This window comes from Cygnus atratus, chromosome 1 (genome assembly GCF_013377495.2).
Source record: "Cygnus atratus isolate AKBS03 ecotype Queensland, Australia chromosome 1, CAtr_DNAZoo_HiC_assembly, whole genome shotgun sequence".
In the NCBI taxonomy this organism is placed as follows: Eukaryota; Metazoa; Chordata; class Aves; order Anseriformes; family Anatidae; genus Cygnus; species Cygnus atratus.
In genome coordinates this window covers 93,315,291-93,330,250 of record NC_066362.1, presented here as the reverse complement: position 1 = coordinate 93,330,250, position 14,960 = coordinate 93,315,291, and the positions used below count along the sequence as shown (strand labels likewise).

The 14,960-nt window shown below is 34.2% G+C and overlaps 1 protein-coding gene across 6 annotated transcripts in view; it reads left to right on the top strand.

Moving 5' to 3' along the window:
- The window catches only part of TBC1D23 (TBC1 domain family member 23), a 33,224-nt gene that overhangs the window by 5,515 nt on the left and 12,749 nt on the right, over positions 1–14,960 (top strand). For 4 of the 6 annotated variants that reach the window (XM_035540688.2, XM_035540687.2, XM_050708385.1 and 1 more), the window contains exons 2-12: positions 2,259–2,370; positions 2,600–2,705; positions 5,094–5,298; positions 7,131–7,254; positions 9,498–9,622; positions 9,736–9,779; positions 11,032–11,135; positions 11,681–11,803; positions 12,801–12,893; positions 14,292–14,462; positions 14,672–14,714. In XM_035540688.2, coding sequence (XP_035396581.2) covers positions 2,259–2,370; positions 2,600–2,705; positions 5,094–5,298; positions 7,131–7,254; positions 9,498–9,622; positions 9,736–9,779; positions 11,032–11,135; positions 11,681–11,803; positions 12,801–12,893; positions 14,292–14,462; positions 14,672–14,714 — 1,250 coding nt within the window. Of the gene's footprint in view, positions 1–1,384; positions 1,493–2,258; positions 2,371–2,599; positions 2,706–5,093; positions 5,299–7,130; positions 7,255–9,497; positions 9,623–9,735; positions 9,780–11,031; positions 11,136–11,680; positions 11,804–12,800; positions 12,894–14,291; positions 14,463–14,671; positions 14,715–14,960 lie in introns of those variants that run through there. The other 2 variants (XM_035540689.2, XM_050708386.1) reach the window with 2 other exon arrangements.

The following is a 14,960-nucleotide window of genomic DNA, read 5'->3' as shown; positions in this document are numbered from 1 at the left end:
GATCTTTTGGCTGTGAATATTAGGTACGAGTAACTGGTAGAATTACTACTCATGGATTCATGAAAAATTCTTTGCCAGGTATGTTTTTGTAACTTGTGTAGTTGTGTTTTCAAGTGCTGTTTCACAAAAATTAAATTCCTTTTTTTTTTTTTTTTCCAAATTGTGTCCTTTGGAGGACATAGAAATCAAATTTAAGTATTACAGTTTAAGACCCTTCCACCTCGAATACAATTTGCATGCAACTGTAGTGTTCATTTCCATCTGCCTACACTATAGATGAGAGCATCTGTCTCTCTTCAGCTTACGTTTGTTTGGTGTTGGCTTTTGTTGATGTTAGAACATCCCAGAGTTCATCAGGTTCTGCAGAATGCTAAGCCTTTTTGTGTAAATGTCCTGGAAATCCTTGATTTGTATTAAGGATTAACTGATCTGGTTGTTTAATTTTTCTGGTGTTAATTGTTACGTACACCATCAGGCAGTGGGATAGGTGATGGATGTACAAGTGTGCTTGTGTATTTTTACCCCTGGTTTCTGTATCGGGAATTGGATATTTTCCTGTGCAGTCTGTAGTTCTATAATAATTTGGCTTTGGGATTTTATTTTTAAAACTAAAATAGAAAATTAGGCAAGTCAGTCTTTTCGTAAACTTCTTTTGTAAACTTTTTTCTTTCAACCAAATTAGCACAATTACTTGAAGAAAATGGACTGTTAGTTGTATCCCAGTGTATATTGGAAATATGTTTTAAAGTGCTGCCAAAAAGTGCTGGAAAAGAAACTGGCTGATAATTGGAAGGAAAGTGTTTACTCTTTAACCTTATAAATACTTTGAGAAGTCTTCAGTGGTGCTGGCTGGTTGGTTATTGTCAAGTATATGCATATGTTCTTTTAGGATTGAGGGGTTAATCTGCTTATCAAAAAGAGTGGTAGTTAGAAAATAATAATTTTGTGTGTTGGGCTTTCAAGAGACCGAACTCAAGAAGACTTATAGCAAGGAATTTCAGCTAGTTGTGGTTATATGCAAATTAAAGAAGGAGACTGAGCTTTTTCCATGGGTATATGGAATTGTCTACGTAGTACAGAGCACCTGGGGTAATGGAGAGTTGCACTGATAACACTTCACAATGTTCTGCCACGTGTATAAGTACGTGTTGTTCACAGGGAATGAGTCCTTCTACTTGACTATCTGTCCTGAATAAGCAGTCATGTTCTGTGTTTTGCTGTGGCTCTTAACCTCCTGGGTGTGTTTGATTCCTCAGGTGTATGACACAGCGTCATTCTTAAGGCATGTGTCAGAGCTAATAGAGAACAGTTAAGATACACAGTAAGGGAGAAGTTCTGCCTACGGGACCTATATATCTCTGCCGTTGCTATTTTTCCAGTGAACCTGGTGTTTTGACACTGCTCTGCTCCATCATATTGAAATTCCTCAAATCATCAGCTGTGGTTCTCTCATTACTGACAGCATGGAACAGTCAGCAGAAGCTATCAGATTGTAAAGTAGCAATTTCTGAATGCATACCTTCTTATCTGTAATGCATAATGACTTGAGTTGTCATACTATGGCAACTAAAGTATCATTACTCCTTGACTGTCTTGTGAATTTGTGTATTTCTCTACTTTCTACACTATTAATATTTGTATATGTTTTATTTCAGTCTTATGCACACATCCACACTTATAATACTAGAACTGTATAGTTAAACCTGAGTTTGACTGAAAGGTCCTTTCCCATTTCTGGAAAAGGTGGAATTCAAAACTAAATGTTCTAAATCTTTGAAAAGACTTTTCCATTTTCTAGGTTTATTAATACATTAATAATGCATTTAAAAGACCTCTGCCATCTAATTCAGGTGTAGTGTTTGCTTTGAACGCACCGTGTGTATGTGAATGAAAATTTGCTCGCTCTCTCTTACTTTGTAAACTAACACTAAATTTGCATTTTTATGATGCCTTTTGTAACATTGTCACATCATGAAAACAAAAATCTGAGCTGAGCTTGTTTTCTCTCCTATGAAAACTGAATGAAATTAGAAGTTGAACAAACAGCCTTAAAAATAAAGGAGTAAACACAATCTTGCAAATATTATTTTTTTTTTTTGCCAGTAACTGGGAAATTGTCTTATAACAAACCTTTACATATGTGTGTCTTTCTGCCTGATAGTAGCCTCTGGTCTATATCAACTTAATAGATAAAGATTTAAAAATATTGTGTAATTAGTTATTTTTTTTAATAAACCCTGTACATATCATTATTTTAGGGAAAAAGATCTTGCAGAAGCTCTGGAAGAAGGAGGCTGTGATCTTGAAACCGTGAGAAATATCATTCAAGGAAGGCGATTGCCTGCTGATCTGAGGGCCAAAGTCTGGAAGGTAAATAGGAGCTTAAATCCAAAACTAGGAAATACTTGAGGTGGCGTTTGATTTGAGGTGAATGATTTAATTATCAGGCATCTCCACAGGAAAGCCAACTTGTTCATGTCATACTGAAGTTTTAATATGCAAGTATGTTGATTAAGTTTTAGAACGTTTGTTCTTTAGTGAGCTCAATAACAGAGTAACTAATAAACGACACTGAAACGTTTTTTATTGTTGTTTTCAGATTGCACTTAATGTTGTGGGAAAGGGGGACAGCCTGGCATCATGGGACGGCTGTTTAGATCTGCCAGAACAGAGCATAATTCATAAGGATTGCCAAGAGCTAACTGGTAAGTTCAGTTACATTTAGATCGTCTGTGTGAAAACTCGTGTACTCTCAGTTGTTTTAGGGCTTTGTTATTGGAATTAAATAACCTGAATGATGTTTACATTTTGGAGGAAGATGAGAGAGCACAGAAAACTAGCAAGAAATCATAAGGAAAGAGTATCTTATCTACTCCAACACTGAGATGGTTGATGTCATGGAATTTTAAAGTATTAACTTGTAAGTGATAGCTTGCATGGACAGAGTCTAATGCAAAGAAAGCTCCAGGAGTTTAAAAAAAAATAATGTTTTTTCCAAGTTCTGTCTTCTAAACATGTGATTCTTTCTATGGTATTCTTCAAGTTTTTAATTGTCCAATGTCCAGTATTTAATCTGAAAAGCTGGTGTAGCACAAAAATGCATATAACCTTTAGGAGAAGAAACATACTGAACATTTTGGACTTAATAAGCAATTTTTTAGAAGGAGGTATTTTTAATAGCATTTTCAGCAGAAATGAAAGGTTGAGTTTGTGAAAGCAGGGTACTGCCAACACATTGAAAATAGTATTCCAGCATGCTGTAAGGAGCTGCCTCAGGATCTGATTGGAACTGCATCACAAAAATGGCCAAATCCCTGATACCTTGCAACAGTGGTAGTATCAATGATTAGGTGATGGAGGCAGTGGTGACTCATTAGTAAGGATACTTCTTCCTATGGCATCAGTAAGAGAATCTTCTATTTTATTATCTGCCATGTTTTAATTTATTCTTGCAGAATTGAAAGTTAAGGCAGAGAATGAAGTTAGTGAATAAGTTAGTGCATGAATAAGTTAGTGCATGCATACATACATACATACAATTTTGAATATAGTTGTACTTTGCCTAGCTCTAAAATCTAGTACAACTTATGTTCCTTTTCTGCCTGTCCTATAAAGGAAAGAGAAAAAAGGATTTTCTGTTTTGCCAAATTATACCATCTCTTCAGAAAATGTTAAAACATCACAATTGCTATTCATACAATGTAAAACTAGGCACTTCAATATCTCCATGCCATTATTTCTCCTTATTCCTCTCTTTATTACCATACTTTTTCTAATATTTGTTAGTTTAACAATAGTAAAAGTGATATAATCTGGATCAAAACATGCATTTCTAAATCATATAATTCATAAGTTTATTTAATAGTTGATTTTTCATAAAAATCTAAATATATGTTTTTAGTATTAAACTGAAAATTGTACGAACTTGTACAAAAGTCTGGTTTCACTACAGTCCGTATAATATATGTACACATATTTATACTGCAACTAAGCTACAATCTATTTATCATCCGAAGCTATTCCTTCATAAGAAAGAAAGCGTAATTTGCAGTACAGTGTTGACATATTTCAGATGTCTTAGATTCAGTGCCTCAACTGAGGTGGATGCCAGTACTTTTTCTGAAGCGTTGCCAGCATTTTAAGTAAGAGCCTATGCAGAAAGATGCTTTGTAAGTAATGAAAGCCGAAGCTTTTTGTATGTATCCAACTCAAAAATGATGGTATTTAAGAAGTGTTTGGCTTGCTACTTCAATTATGGAACTGCTTATGTACCAAATTGTTGTGCAAGTTTTCATCCAAATGCAACTTAATACAAGTCATGGATTTAGAATTAATCTGTCTGTAAACAGGGAACATCTTAACCCTTTCTAGTACCTTACAAAATTTGTAGGAATTTGAAACAATATGCTACGCTATATAAAATATTATATGCTTATAGTTACAATGTAACTTCTGATCAGCAAGAGTGCTAAATCTAATTTAAAATCTATTTGGAAGCAAGCAAATAATTTCTTTTTATAGTTACACTAACAAACCAAATTTAAACTCTTTTTAGGAAAATAACTTAAAAATGGATATTAAAATGTGACATGTAAATGCTAAAATTTAAGTCCGTAAGCCTTGCTAATTTCAAGCTGCTGATTTTAATGAATTTGTGTATCAGTGGGCTTTTAAGGAATTGAAAGGTATGCATTGTGGGTTGATCTGTGTTGAAATTCAAATGAATTTGTTGTGGAGTTGAGTGTAAGTTTTTTACTGAGTACATCAAATAGGAGTAGAAGAATTAAAAGAATCTACCTTTGTTTCATGTAGATTCTGGAAAATCTAAACTTCTCCCATCCTGCTTTATTATGATATTAAATGCTTTAATCTATTGAGGTTAAAAAATCATATTTTGATACTTTTTGGGATGCCTTTCTATAAACATTTAATCCATGGTGCTGGATTTTTTGTTTGTTTGTTGATGTTCTGTTGTGTGTTTTTTGTTTCCAAGTGCCCAGAACTTGGTATCGGTACAATTGTCCTCTGAACTAATCTTATTCACTTTCTTTGGGAAGCTCTTAAGATGGTTTATATTTCTATGTTTATTTCAGACCGGTTGTCAGTGCCAGAAGACGAGAAGTCAGTATTGCTTTTGGATATTGAGTCTGTTATTACTTTTTACTGTAAATCACGCAATGTTAAATACAGTTCTTGCCTTGGCTGGATACATCTCCTCAAACCTCTGGTGCACCTTCGATTACCACGCAGTGATTTGTACAACTGCTTTTATGCTATCATGAATAAATTCATTCCAAGGTAAAACTCCCTTCTTCTGCCTGTGTGCTGTTTTTAATGGCATTAAAAGTATTTTGTGAATGGATGTGTAGGTTAGTATAGGCTAGAGTAGCACTGTTTGTAGGAAAGTTGTCAGATTCCTTCGTGTGATGATAAATCAAACCATTTTTCCATCTCTTGATTATAAATCCGGCAAATAATTAAGAAGTTTTAGGATGTAAGGAGTTATCATGTGACAGATGTAGATTCAACATGCTTCTTAAAGAAGAACAGTCATTTCATACAAAATCAAAAATAATTGTTTAGTAACAATCCTGCCTATATATTATGTGAAAGCAATTTTTCATTCCTTTTCTTTTTCTTGCATTTTTAACATCTAAAATGCCTCTATACCTGTTGCTTCAAAGTACTTCATAAACACTACATTTCCGAAAATCCCTTTAGAGGAAGTAGTTGCTATTTTACATGTATTCCAATGAGTTATGGACTTACCTTAATGATTATTTTTAAGAAATGTTAGATTTTTTTTTTTTTTAATGAAAAGAAATAGGAGCATTTCATGCTGTTATGTAGGCATTCTCAGTAAAAACTTCATTTATGTCAGAGTGGCACTGTGACACACTAGTGGGACTAGAGTACACCTCACAATTAAGACTTTGTGAAATAGTATACAGACAGTCTGTAATTAAAGATTTTAACCTCATTTACTGGAGTGGAGGCTCCGGCCCAGCTACTGGGTATCTGGGCATAGTATGAAATGTGCACGTTTGGTGTTGTGACAGGAAATGTTTGTCAGCCCTGGCACATGACTCAAACTGTGTTCATACTGTTAGTTATTTTCTAATTTAAAAAAACATCGTTCACTGCGAACTGTTTTTTCTCCCCCCCCCCCCCCTTTGGGTATGTTATTAAGAGTTGATTACAATGGTAGGTACCAGAAGGAAAAAAAATTACTGAGCAAAACAGTTGAGGAAAATGTCTTAGCAGTGTTGCTCCACTATCAGTAGAAATGTCAGAAGTTATTTTTGGATATATATCCCTTCCTGATGTTAAAAGGTAGTAAAGAATTACTGATTGAATAATTGACCATATTAACCATTCACGCAAAAAGTAATTTGCAACTCTAGAATCTTATGCTAAATTTAGTAATAGTACATTATTCTTTTCATTCTTTTTGTCCTGTTAATTTAATGGGAAATCAGAGTTCATGTAATAATCTCAAGAAAGAATCTCCACAGTTTGCCGTGAATATTTCCCATTCACCTATGTAGCCTTACCCTTGTTTAAGAAAGTTAGGATGATAATTGTGTTTGGAAATTGGTGTGTCAAATTTCACGTAAGCTTACGTTTTTAAACACTTGAGTTTTGTTCTTAATGTGTTACAAACAGCTGTTTATTCATTTTAAATACTCCTTTATTTCCTGCTTGATGAATTGACCTTTAATTGTTATTCACATGTGAAATGACCATCTTTTAAAATTCTTTTGGCTCTTTAGAATTGTTTTTTAATTCTTATTGAGTTAACAACATTGATACTATGCTAGCCGTATTTTGATATTTAAATCTTTTCAATACTGCTAGGACTTGATAAAGTATGTAATACAGAAGTATTTAATTCTTTCTGCTGCCTTTTCAACATTGTGGGGTTTTTGTTGTTTGTAGGTGTTTGTTTTGTTTTCATTTCATTTCGTTTTTCTAACTGTTATGAGGCATGTTGGTTTCAAGATTAGTCCCTGTGATTTAAAAGGACTATGTTGGAAATTACATTATCACAATAAAAAATTGCTACTTTAAGACTGACAAGTGAAATTTTATTGGGGGATTTCATGGTTATTTTCACTGCTGTCTTTCAGGGATTGTTTTCTGAAGGGAAGACCATTCCATCTATTTAGGCTGCTTCTTCAGTACCATGAGCCTGAACTCTGCTCCTTTCTTGATACCAAGAAGATGACTCCAGACTCATATGCGCTCAACTGGGTAATAAAGTGAAAGTAGGGAAACATAATGAAAAATAAATTCCTCTTAAATTGAAGTACACATTGCCAGTTTAGGGAAGAGTAGTACAAAAGATTAGAACTGCATAAATTGAAATAAATCATTTATATTAATATAGTGCAGGCTTTTTTGTCTTCAGTTCTATAATGTAAGGTAGAAGATCTTGTAAATACCACATTTTTATCGAACTAGATGTTAATTGAGCCATTCATGTTAGGAACTACTTGGAATAAGTAGGAATGCAACTGACATACTCAAAATAGTAAGCAGCCATAATGTTTGACATTAGTTTTTAGAGTGGGCTGTTGCATGGTTGTAGATGCGAAGAAACATCAGCCTAACGGGTCTTTCGAAATCAGCTTATTGTTTTAAGAATGCCCATTGCATGAGATATATTGCTGTACTGGGTAGTCAACTGTAGCATACAGCTGTCATACCTTTTAAAGTTTAGGCATATATATTTTGCAGTTCTTCAAGAATTTCTCTTTTCCTTCTCCTTTAAATTTCAAAGCTGCCTCGAGTAGGAGGAGATGGTTAGTAAGATGCTTAGCTCGAGTTTTTTTTGTTGTGTTTATTTTTTTTTTACGTTTGTGTAGCAGGACTACAACATAAAGCAGCCAAATTCTCATGTTTCAATACTACTTAGTATAGACCATACAAAATCATGATACAGCACTTGCAGAACAGGCTTAAAGGAAAAGACTGTAAATTAGTAAAGAAGACTTTATTATTACCTCATGAACTCTTCTAGACGCTTCTTTCTTACCCATTGGCTTTGCAATAATTTTTTTTTTGTAACTCCATTTGCTCTCAGTTAAGGAAATATGACTAAAATAAATTACTGAACTACAAGTTTTGATTTTTGTTTGTGTTTAAAAAGATTTTTTTGGGGCTGCTACCAATTTTAATATTTAAATGCAGGAAGAATTTCCATATTCTCAAAATCTGCGTTTGGTCAGTCATCAGTCTTTAAAAGAGGAATTGGGTCTTTTTTACTACGGACTCTACCTATTTTTATATATTTTTCCTTAGTAAATACAAACTTCTTTTAAGTTCTTTATTAAAAGTTTAGTGATTTATTAGGAAAAAAAATCTTCTGAAAGGAGGTAGGGAAATGAGTTGATGTTCCCAACCTGAATGTCATGCCCTCTGGTATACAAGATTAGAGACCAATCTCAAACCTCACTTTATATTATGAGATTACATTAAAATTCACTGTTGTTTCATCTATGAACAAACTTAGTTTTTATAGAAGTTCTTCTAGTGTGTAGAAATGCATAAGCAATATTCAGAGACTTGTCGTTGTCTCATTGTTCGGGGACATACTGTCTTCAGTAGTGTTTGATGCAGAGCTGGAAAAATCTTCGTACCTTTTATTACAAAAGTATACTAAAAAGCATTGAAATATTCCCTGGTGGTGTTTTAAAACAGCTAACTGAGCTTTTGAAACCTGTAACTTTGTTGATGCAAATTTAAATGCAACAGAAAGCTCAGTAACTCCCCAGTGAAGCCAGCTGGTATGCAGTTGAATTAGGTGCGATTACAAATTTTATACAGGATGTCTGAAAGGACATTCCTAGCTTTTCTTTTATACACTTTGAACTTCGCTATCAGAGAAGGTGTATTTTTAAAAGGGAACATGAGAACAGGTAAACAGTTTGTTAAATGGTAATGACAATTTTCTGTTGCTTGCAAGTGTTCAATTAATCAGCCTTAACTAATCATAATGTAATACAAAGTAAGTAACATTGTCAAACTAATGTGCAGCAATATTCAATTAGCTTGGTTCTACTGTGAAAATGAGAGAATGCTGTTTACTGTAGCCTTTCATTCTTGTTTGCTAATCTAGTTAAGTAAATGTATTCTGTTATTGTCTTGTAAATGATTTGGCATAATACAGTTAGTATTGAGGAGTGGCTGTGAGCTAAGAGGCATTCCAGCCTGATTGTTGTATTTCTGGTTGAATTTGCTGGGCATACAGCTCAATTTACCTTTACACTAGGAGGATTTATTCACAGAAAAGCCTGAAGCATTACTGCACTGTTTCCTTAAACACTGCCTTTGAGGGAAGAGCATTCCTTCAATATGGGGTACAAATGTATGCTTTAACATGTTTTTGTTGTTTTTATTTTCTTTTAGCTAGCTTGTATCTCTTAAAAATGCTGTTCTGGTAAGATCATTCCTCGTTATAGCTTTTTTTCTGACAATATTTTCTAAATTTTTAGCTTGGAAGCCTTTTCTCATATTACTGTTCAGCTGAAGTCACTCAGGCAATATGGGATGGTTATCTACAACAAGCAGATCCATTCTTTATCTACTTCTTAATGTTAATCATCCTTGTCAATGCAAAGTAAGTATATTGTTAATTCATTGAGATTTCCTTTGCTGACACAGTTTTAATCCACTTGTATTTTATTTTGGTTTTACTATCTTAATCTTTCCCTGTGACTTTACTGTTTTCAGAGACGTTATCTTAGCACAAGAATCAGACAAAGAAGAAATGATAAGTAAGTACTTATACATATCTTCTAGTAAAATGTTCATCATATAATATAGCCCTTATTGTTTATTATGTTTTACTGAATAATTGAGTTGTCATTTAATTATTTACTGTGATTTTCTCATCATTACGTCTCCTCACTATTTCCTTTTTTATTTTTCTTGTGCTGTGTCACATCTGCCCTGTCCTCTTTTCTTATATTTTCTTTTAGCACTTCCATGCCTATTTTTGTACTTCAGTTGAAACAATTACCATGTTTTCAAGCTCAAAGCAGTAGCTTTCAAATCTTTCTTTAAATATACTGCACTTGTTACATTTTCCAAATTATTATCTTTGTATGAACTTGATTGAGGCTTAATTCATTGCTCTTATCATAGAATCATAGGATGGTTTTGGTTGGAAGTGAGCTCAAAAATTACCTATTTACAACCCTCCTGCCATGGGCAGGGACATCTCCTAGTAAACCAGGTTGATCAAAGCCCCACCCAGCCTGACCTTGAGCGCTTCCAGGGATGGAGCATACTTTGGAATCCTGTTCCAGTGCCTCACCACTCTCATAGTGAAGAATTTATTCCTTATATCTAATGTAAATCTACCCTATTTCAGTTAAGAACCATTATCCCCTTGTCCTATCATTACAGGTACCTATGTAAAGTCTCTCCATCTTTCTTATAAGCCTCCTATTTTGTTTTGATAGAAATTAGACTAATTTTCATGTGAGCTGTTTCACTGCATTGTATTTTGTGTTTTTTGGTGGTTTTTTTTTCTTTTTACATGGTATACCATGATAAAAATAATAAACTAACTTCTGATAGCCAAAAATGATGTTGCTTAGGGGTTGCTTTGTTGCTGTATACTCCAGAACTACACCTTTGTGCTATCCTGGACGTACAACAATGCAACTGATAAGTACTCTGTTTTAGAGGGTTCTTTTGGTCAGCCCATTTTACAAAAGGCAGTTGATTTAATATTACAACTGAAAGCCAAAACTGTGCAGAGGTAGGAATGTGGTAAAAATGAACTCTGCATCAAAGGCTTGAATTTCTGGCAAATAGCACAGGTTTCCTACAGATAAGGAGTATTTCATTTTTGTTCTGCTTCTATCTGGAGAATGAATCAACGTTCAAGTTTAATCAACAAAACAAATTATGTTATGCTTTACTTAAAAAAAAAAAAGTTAAAGATAAGTTATGATGTGATACATTACTTCTTTGCTGTGGCTGAAATAATGATGCACTTATGTCATTTGTGTATATCAGAATTCCTAGAAACTTCACCAGCCAATCTGGAGTTAGAGGATATAGAGGATCTCTTCTCTTTGGCTCAATATTACTGTAGTAAAACTCCAGCTTCTTTCAGGAAGGTAATAAGAAAGTAATTTTGAAATTCTCCTCTTTTTAGTGACTGTAAGCCCCTGCTGACAGTAACTTCAGTGAATATTTAATTGTGATGTTTTAAACATCTTTTTCATATTATTATTCTGGTGACATTTACGATTAGGATCTTTGAATTATAAGCTTACATGAAACTTGTTAGCAAGAAGCTTCCCTGCAGTATTGATTTTTCATGACTGATGACCTTGTTTTTCAAACCAGGTTCTTGTAAGAACTGATAAAGTAAAAATGCCACACTGACACAATTGTTCCATAGTAGGCTGCACAGCACAGTACTTGTAACAGCAAACAGAAAGAAAGTACGTGAAGTAAAGCTGTCACCATCACAGGCTCTGTTCTTGCAGTCCTTACTTAAGAAACGTTTGGTGAATTCGTGAAATAGATTTTATGACTGTGGACAAAACACACGTGTGTCAGGCTTAATGTTTTTGACATTGATAATATATTTTTATTTCATGCCTTCACGTTTAAAGACAATGGCTTTATTTAACTTTTTTTTTTCTTGCCTTATTAGGACAATCACAGTCTTTTTGGCAGCAGCTTACTGGGCCTCAAAGATGATGACACGGACTTGAGCCAGGCTCTCTGTCTAGCAGTTTCTGTGTCAGAGATTCTTCAAGCAAATCAGCAGCAAGGAGTCAGTATACTGAATTACTTTTCTCCCATCTTCTAGAAAAAGAAAAGAATCCCTGAATTCTTCATGTATCAGAAATATATCTAAGTGCCAACAACACAGATGAATATTTCAGGAAAGGGTATTCTTGTATTGAAGTTGTCTCTTGTAAATGATCTGTTGACTGCAATGCATCTGTACTGTAGCAACTAGAGCTACAGCAAAAGAGAACTTAATATAGCTGATTTAGATCTTAGGGGTGGGAGCTTGAAGAAATATCTCACTGATTTGAATTCCTTTCCACATGTAGCTATTATAGGGGAAAATTTTAAACCCACTACTCTGTACCTTTGGAAAAAATGTCATTATGAAGTATTGACCTTTTGTCAGCAAATGGTTTAGAAAAACAAACAAAATGGATTCAAGCTATTTCCATGGTAGTTCATTGCAGGTATGTTTAGATGCAGGGAATTCTTTTACAGTTTTTAAGACCAATACGTGGATAATACTGTAGCTAGATTACAGTATTTCTTGTTGACTACTGGCTTTCTGTAGCAATTCCCTCATGCATGCATTTCTTTTCCTAGTCCAAGTATAGCTAAGCATGAGTTTATATCCTGTTTAAGTTAGTGGGACATAAATCTAACCTTCTGTGTTGTGCTGAGTAGTACTGGACTGTTAGATTGGGACTTCAGAGCTGTCCCTTCTTGTATTGTTGATGCGTGCTCTCATACCCACTATATTTCTTACCAGTCGAGGTGAAATAATTAGAGTACGTACTGCACTTGGTGATCCTTTCCAATTTGTAAGCTAATGTATTAATGGGAAATGATTATTAAAACACTGTTCGTGGCCTGCTAACAATAGTATGGAGTACTCAAAATATGATTTTCTGATAGCTGTTAGCCCCTCTGAGGGGTTCCTGTAGAATTGGTATTACTACCTAAATGTAGTTTAATTACGTACTTTCATATCACTAACTACATGATTTTAAAATTTGGGCAAAATCTTTCTCTTTCAGGAAGGAGTAAGGTTCTTCGTAGTAGATTGTCGTCCTGCAGAACAATACAATGCTGGGCACTTATCAACAGCATTTCATTTAGACTCAGATTTGGTTTGTATGCTTTTTATTGTTCTACTGATTTTTGAAAAACAAGTTAAGTAGAAGGAATGTCGGTCTTGAAAAAATGACTTGTCCATACAACTGTGGTGATGAGACTTCAAAAGTTAACTTTTCTGAAGGTGATTGGTGGAACAATCATTTTACTGAGAACCTTTATCCTTTGTGACATTAGAATGTGAGATTTCAGACTTCCCGATCTCCAATTAGAACTGGAAACCCATAGAAGCTAAAGTCTAGACATTGCTTGGAGAAATCATCTTTTATTAGCAGTATAGTAGCCTGGTTTTAAGGAGCATATATCCTGAAAACGATTTGGTTGGTCCTTGAAAATTTTGGCAGTACATTGTGAGAGAGGAATTGCACTGATCTTGGGACTGAGGTGTACTATGGACTAATTACTTTACTAAATATTCTGCTCTAGTTTCCATTTGATTTATGAATTCCTAATTGAACATCTAATCATACTTCTACAGTCATTTTTCTCACAAGTCATCTATCCTTCATCTGCGTACCAGTGTAGTCTTCAATACTAGATTAACCCTCTACTATTTAATTTCAAACAGTTTGTGGGTGCTGCTTGGAATGATTTCTCTGTATATATGTCATAAAAGGCTATATATTTTTTTTAACCTTTCTCAGTTAAGAAGCTCAGTCCTGCCCCTAGTATCTTTATCATCTCTTTAGTTAAAACGCTGTATTATTCAGTATTATTTGCACAAGTATAAATTATGTAATGTTTAGGTTTTTAACCTAGATCAAAAATTATTTTGGAAAAAAAATGCGGTATGTGGGGGTCCTTCTGCTAGACTTAAATGAACATTAGATTCAATAAAGTAAAAATAAGCATTAGAAGCTATTTAATAGTTAGAAAAACTTACTAATATATGAGAAAAAAGAAGTCCTGACAAGATTTCAGTCTTGTTTATAGGTAGTCTTAGATAGAGGATGCAATGAGATTTAGCCCCTAAGCAATAAAGCACCATCATTTGGTTCTAGGAAAATTCCAGTTAAAATTCAAGCTAAATTACTGATAGATAGCTTGTGTACTTGTTACTGTGTATTTTATCATTTAATCCATGTATAGGCTAAATAACAGGGATTTTTCCCCCCTCAAATCCAGTTGCAGGTAAACATTTCCTCAGTTCAATTAATTACCTTCCCCGTAAGAGCAGGCTGGAAGAAAAGGACCATTCTTCATGTTCTTTATATAACACGAGGTCTGAGTCAAGCTGTCTGGTGTGTGTGCATGTGTGTGTCTGTTTTGTGAAGTGATGATGTTGCATTGTTTGTGCTCAACAAATTATAACCACTTTCAAAGTTTATATCTTTTCATTGTTGTGTTACAGTACTTTAGTGTTTAACAGATGATTTTGTTTGTGCATTCCACAGATGCTTCAAAACCCATCAGAGTTTGCACAGTCTGTAAAATCCCTATTGGAAGCACAAAAACAGTCCATTGAGTCTGGCTCCATAGCTGGTGGGGAACATCTCTGCTTCATGGGAAGTGGCAGGGAAGAAGAAGATATGTATATGAACATGGTGCTAGCACACTTCTTACAGGTACAACTGAATTGCTGTTGATATTAATGAAATAAAGTGTCCGTACATATCAGCGATACTAAATCATAAAATATTTTCCCCTTCAAATCTTAACTGTTTTAATACTACTCAAAATTTCATTTTTTTAAACAAACCTGTGTTTCTCTACTGTGCTTGCAAGACTCAATCCACAGATTTTTGCTTCAACTAAAATGTCTTTTTTGTTGCAGAAAAATAAAGAGTATGTAAGCATTGCCAAAGGAGGATTTATGGGTAAGCCTATTAGTAACAACCTTTGTATTAATATTGTCTTAAGAAAACCTGGTGTATTAATATTGTTTGTATTTTTATTAGGCTTTGGCTAGAAATTTCTGACTAGTGAAAAAGTAGTAGAGGAAGCAGGGGAAATTCCCTCTTCCTTCTGAGTTTTCATTCCTGGTGTTTAGTCTCTGTGCATTGCAGATCTGCATGAAGATGCTGCTTAATTATTGTGTTTTCTTAAATTGTCAGTTTGTGTTG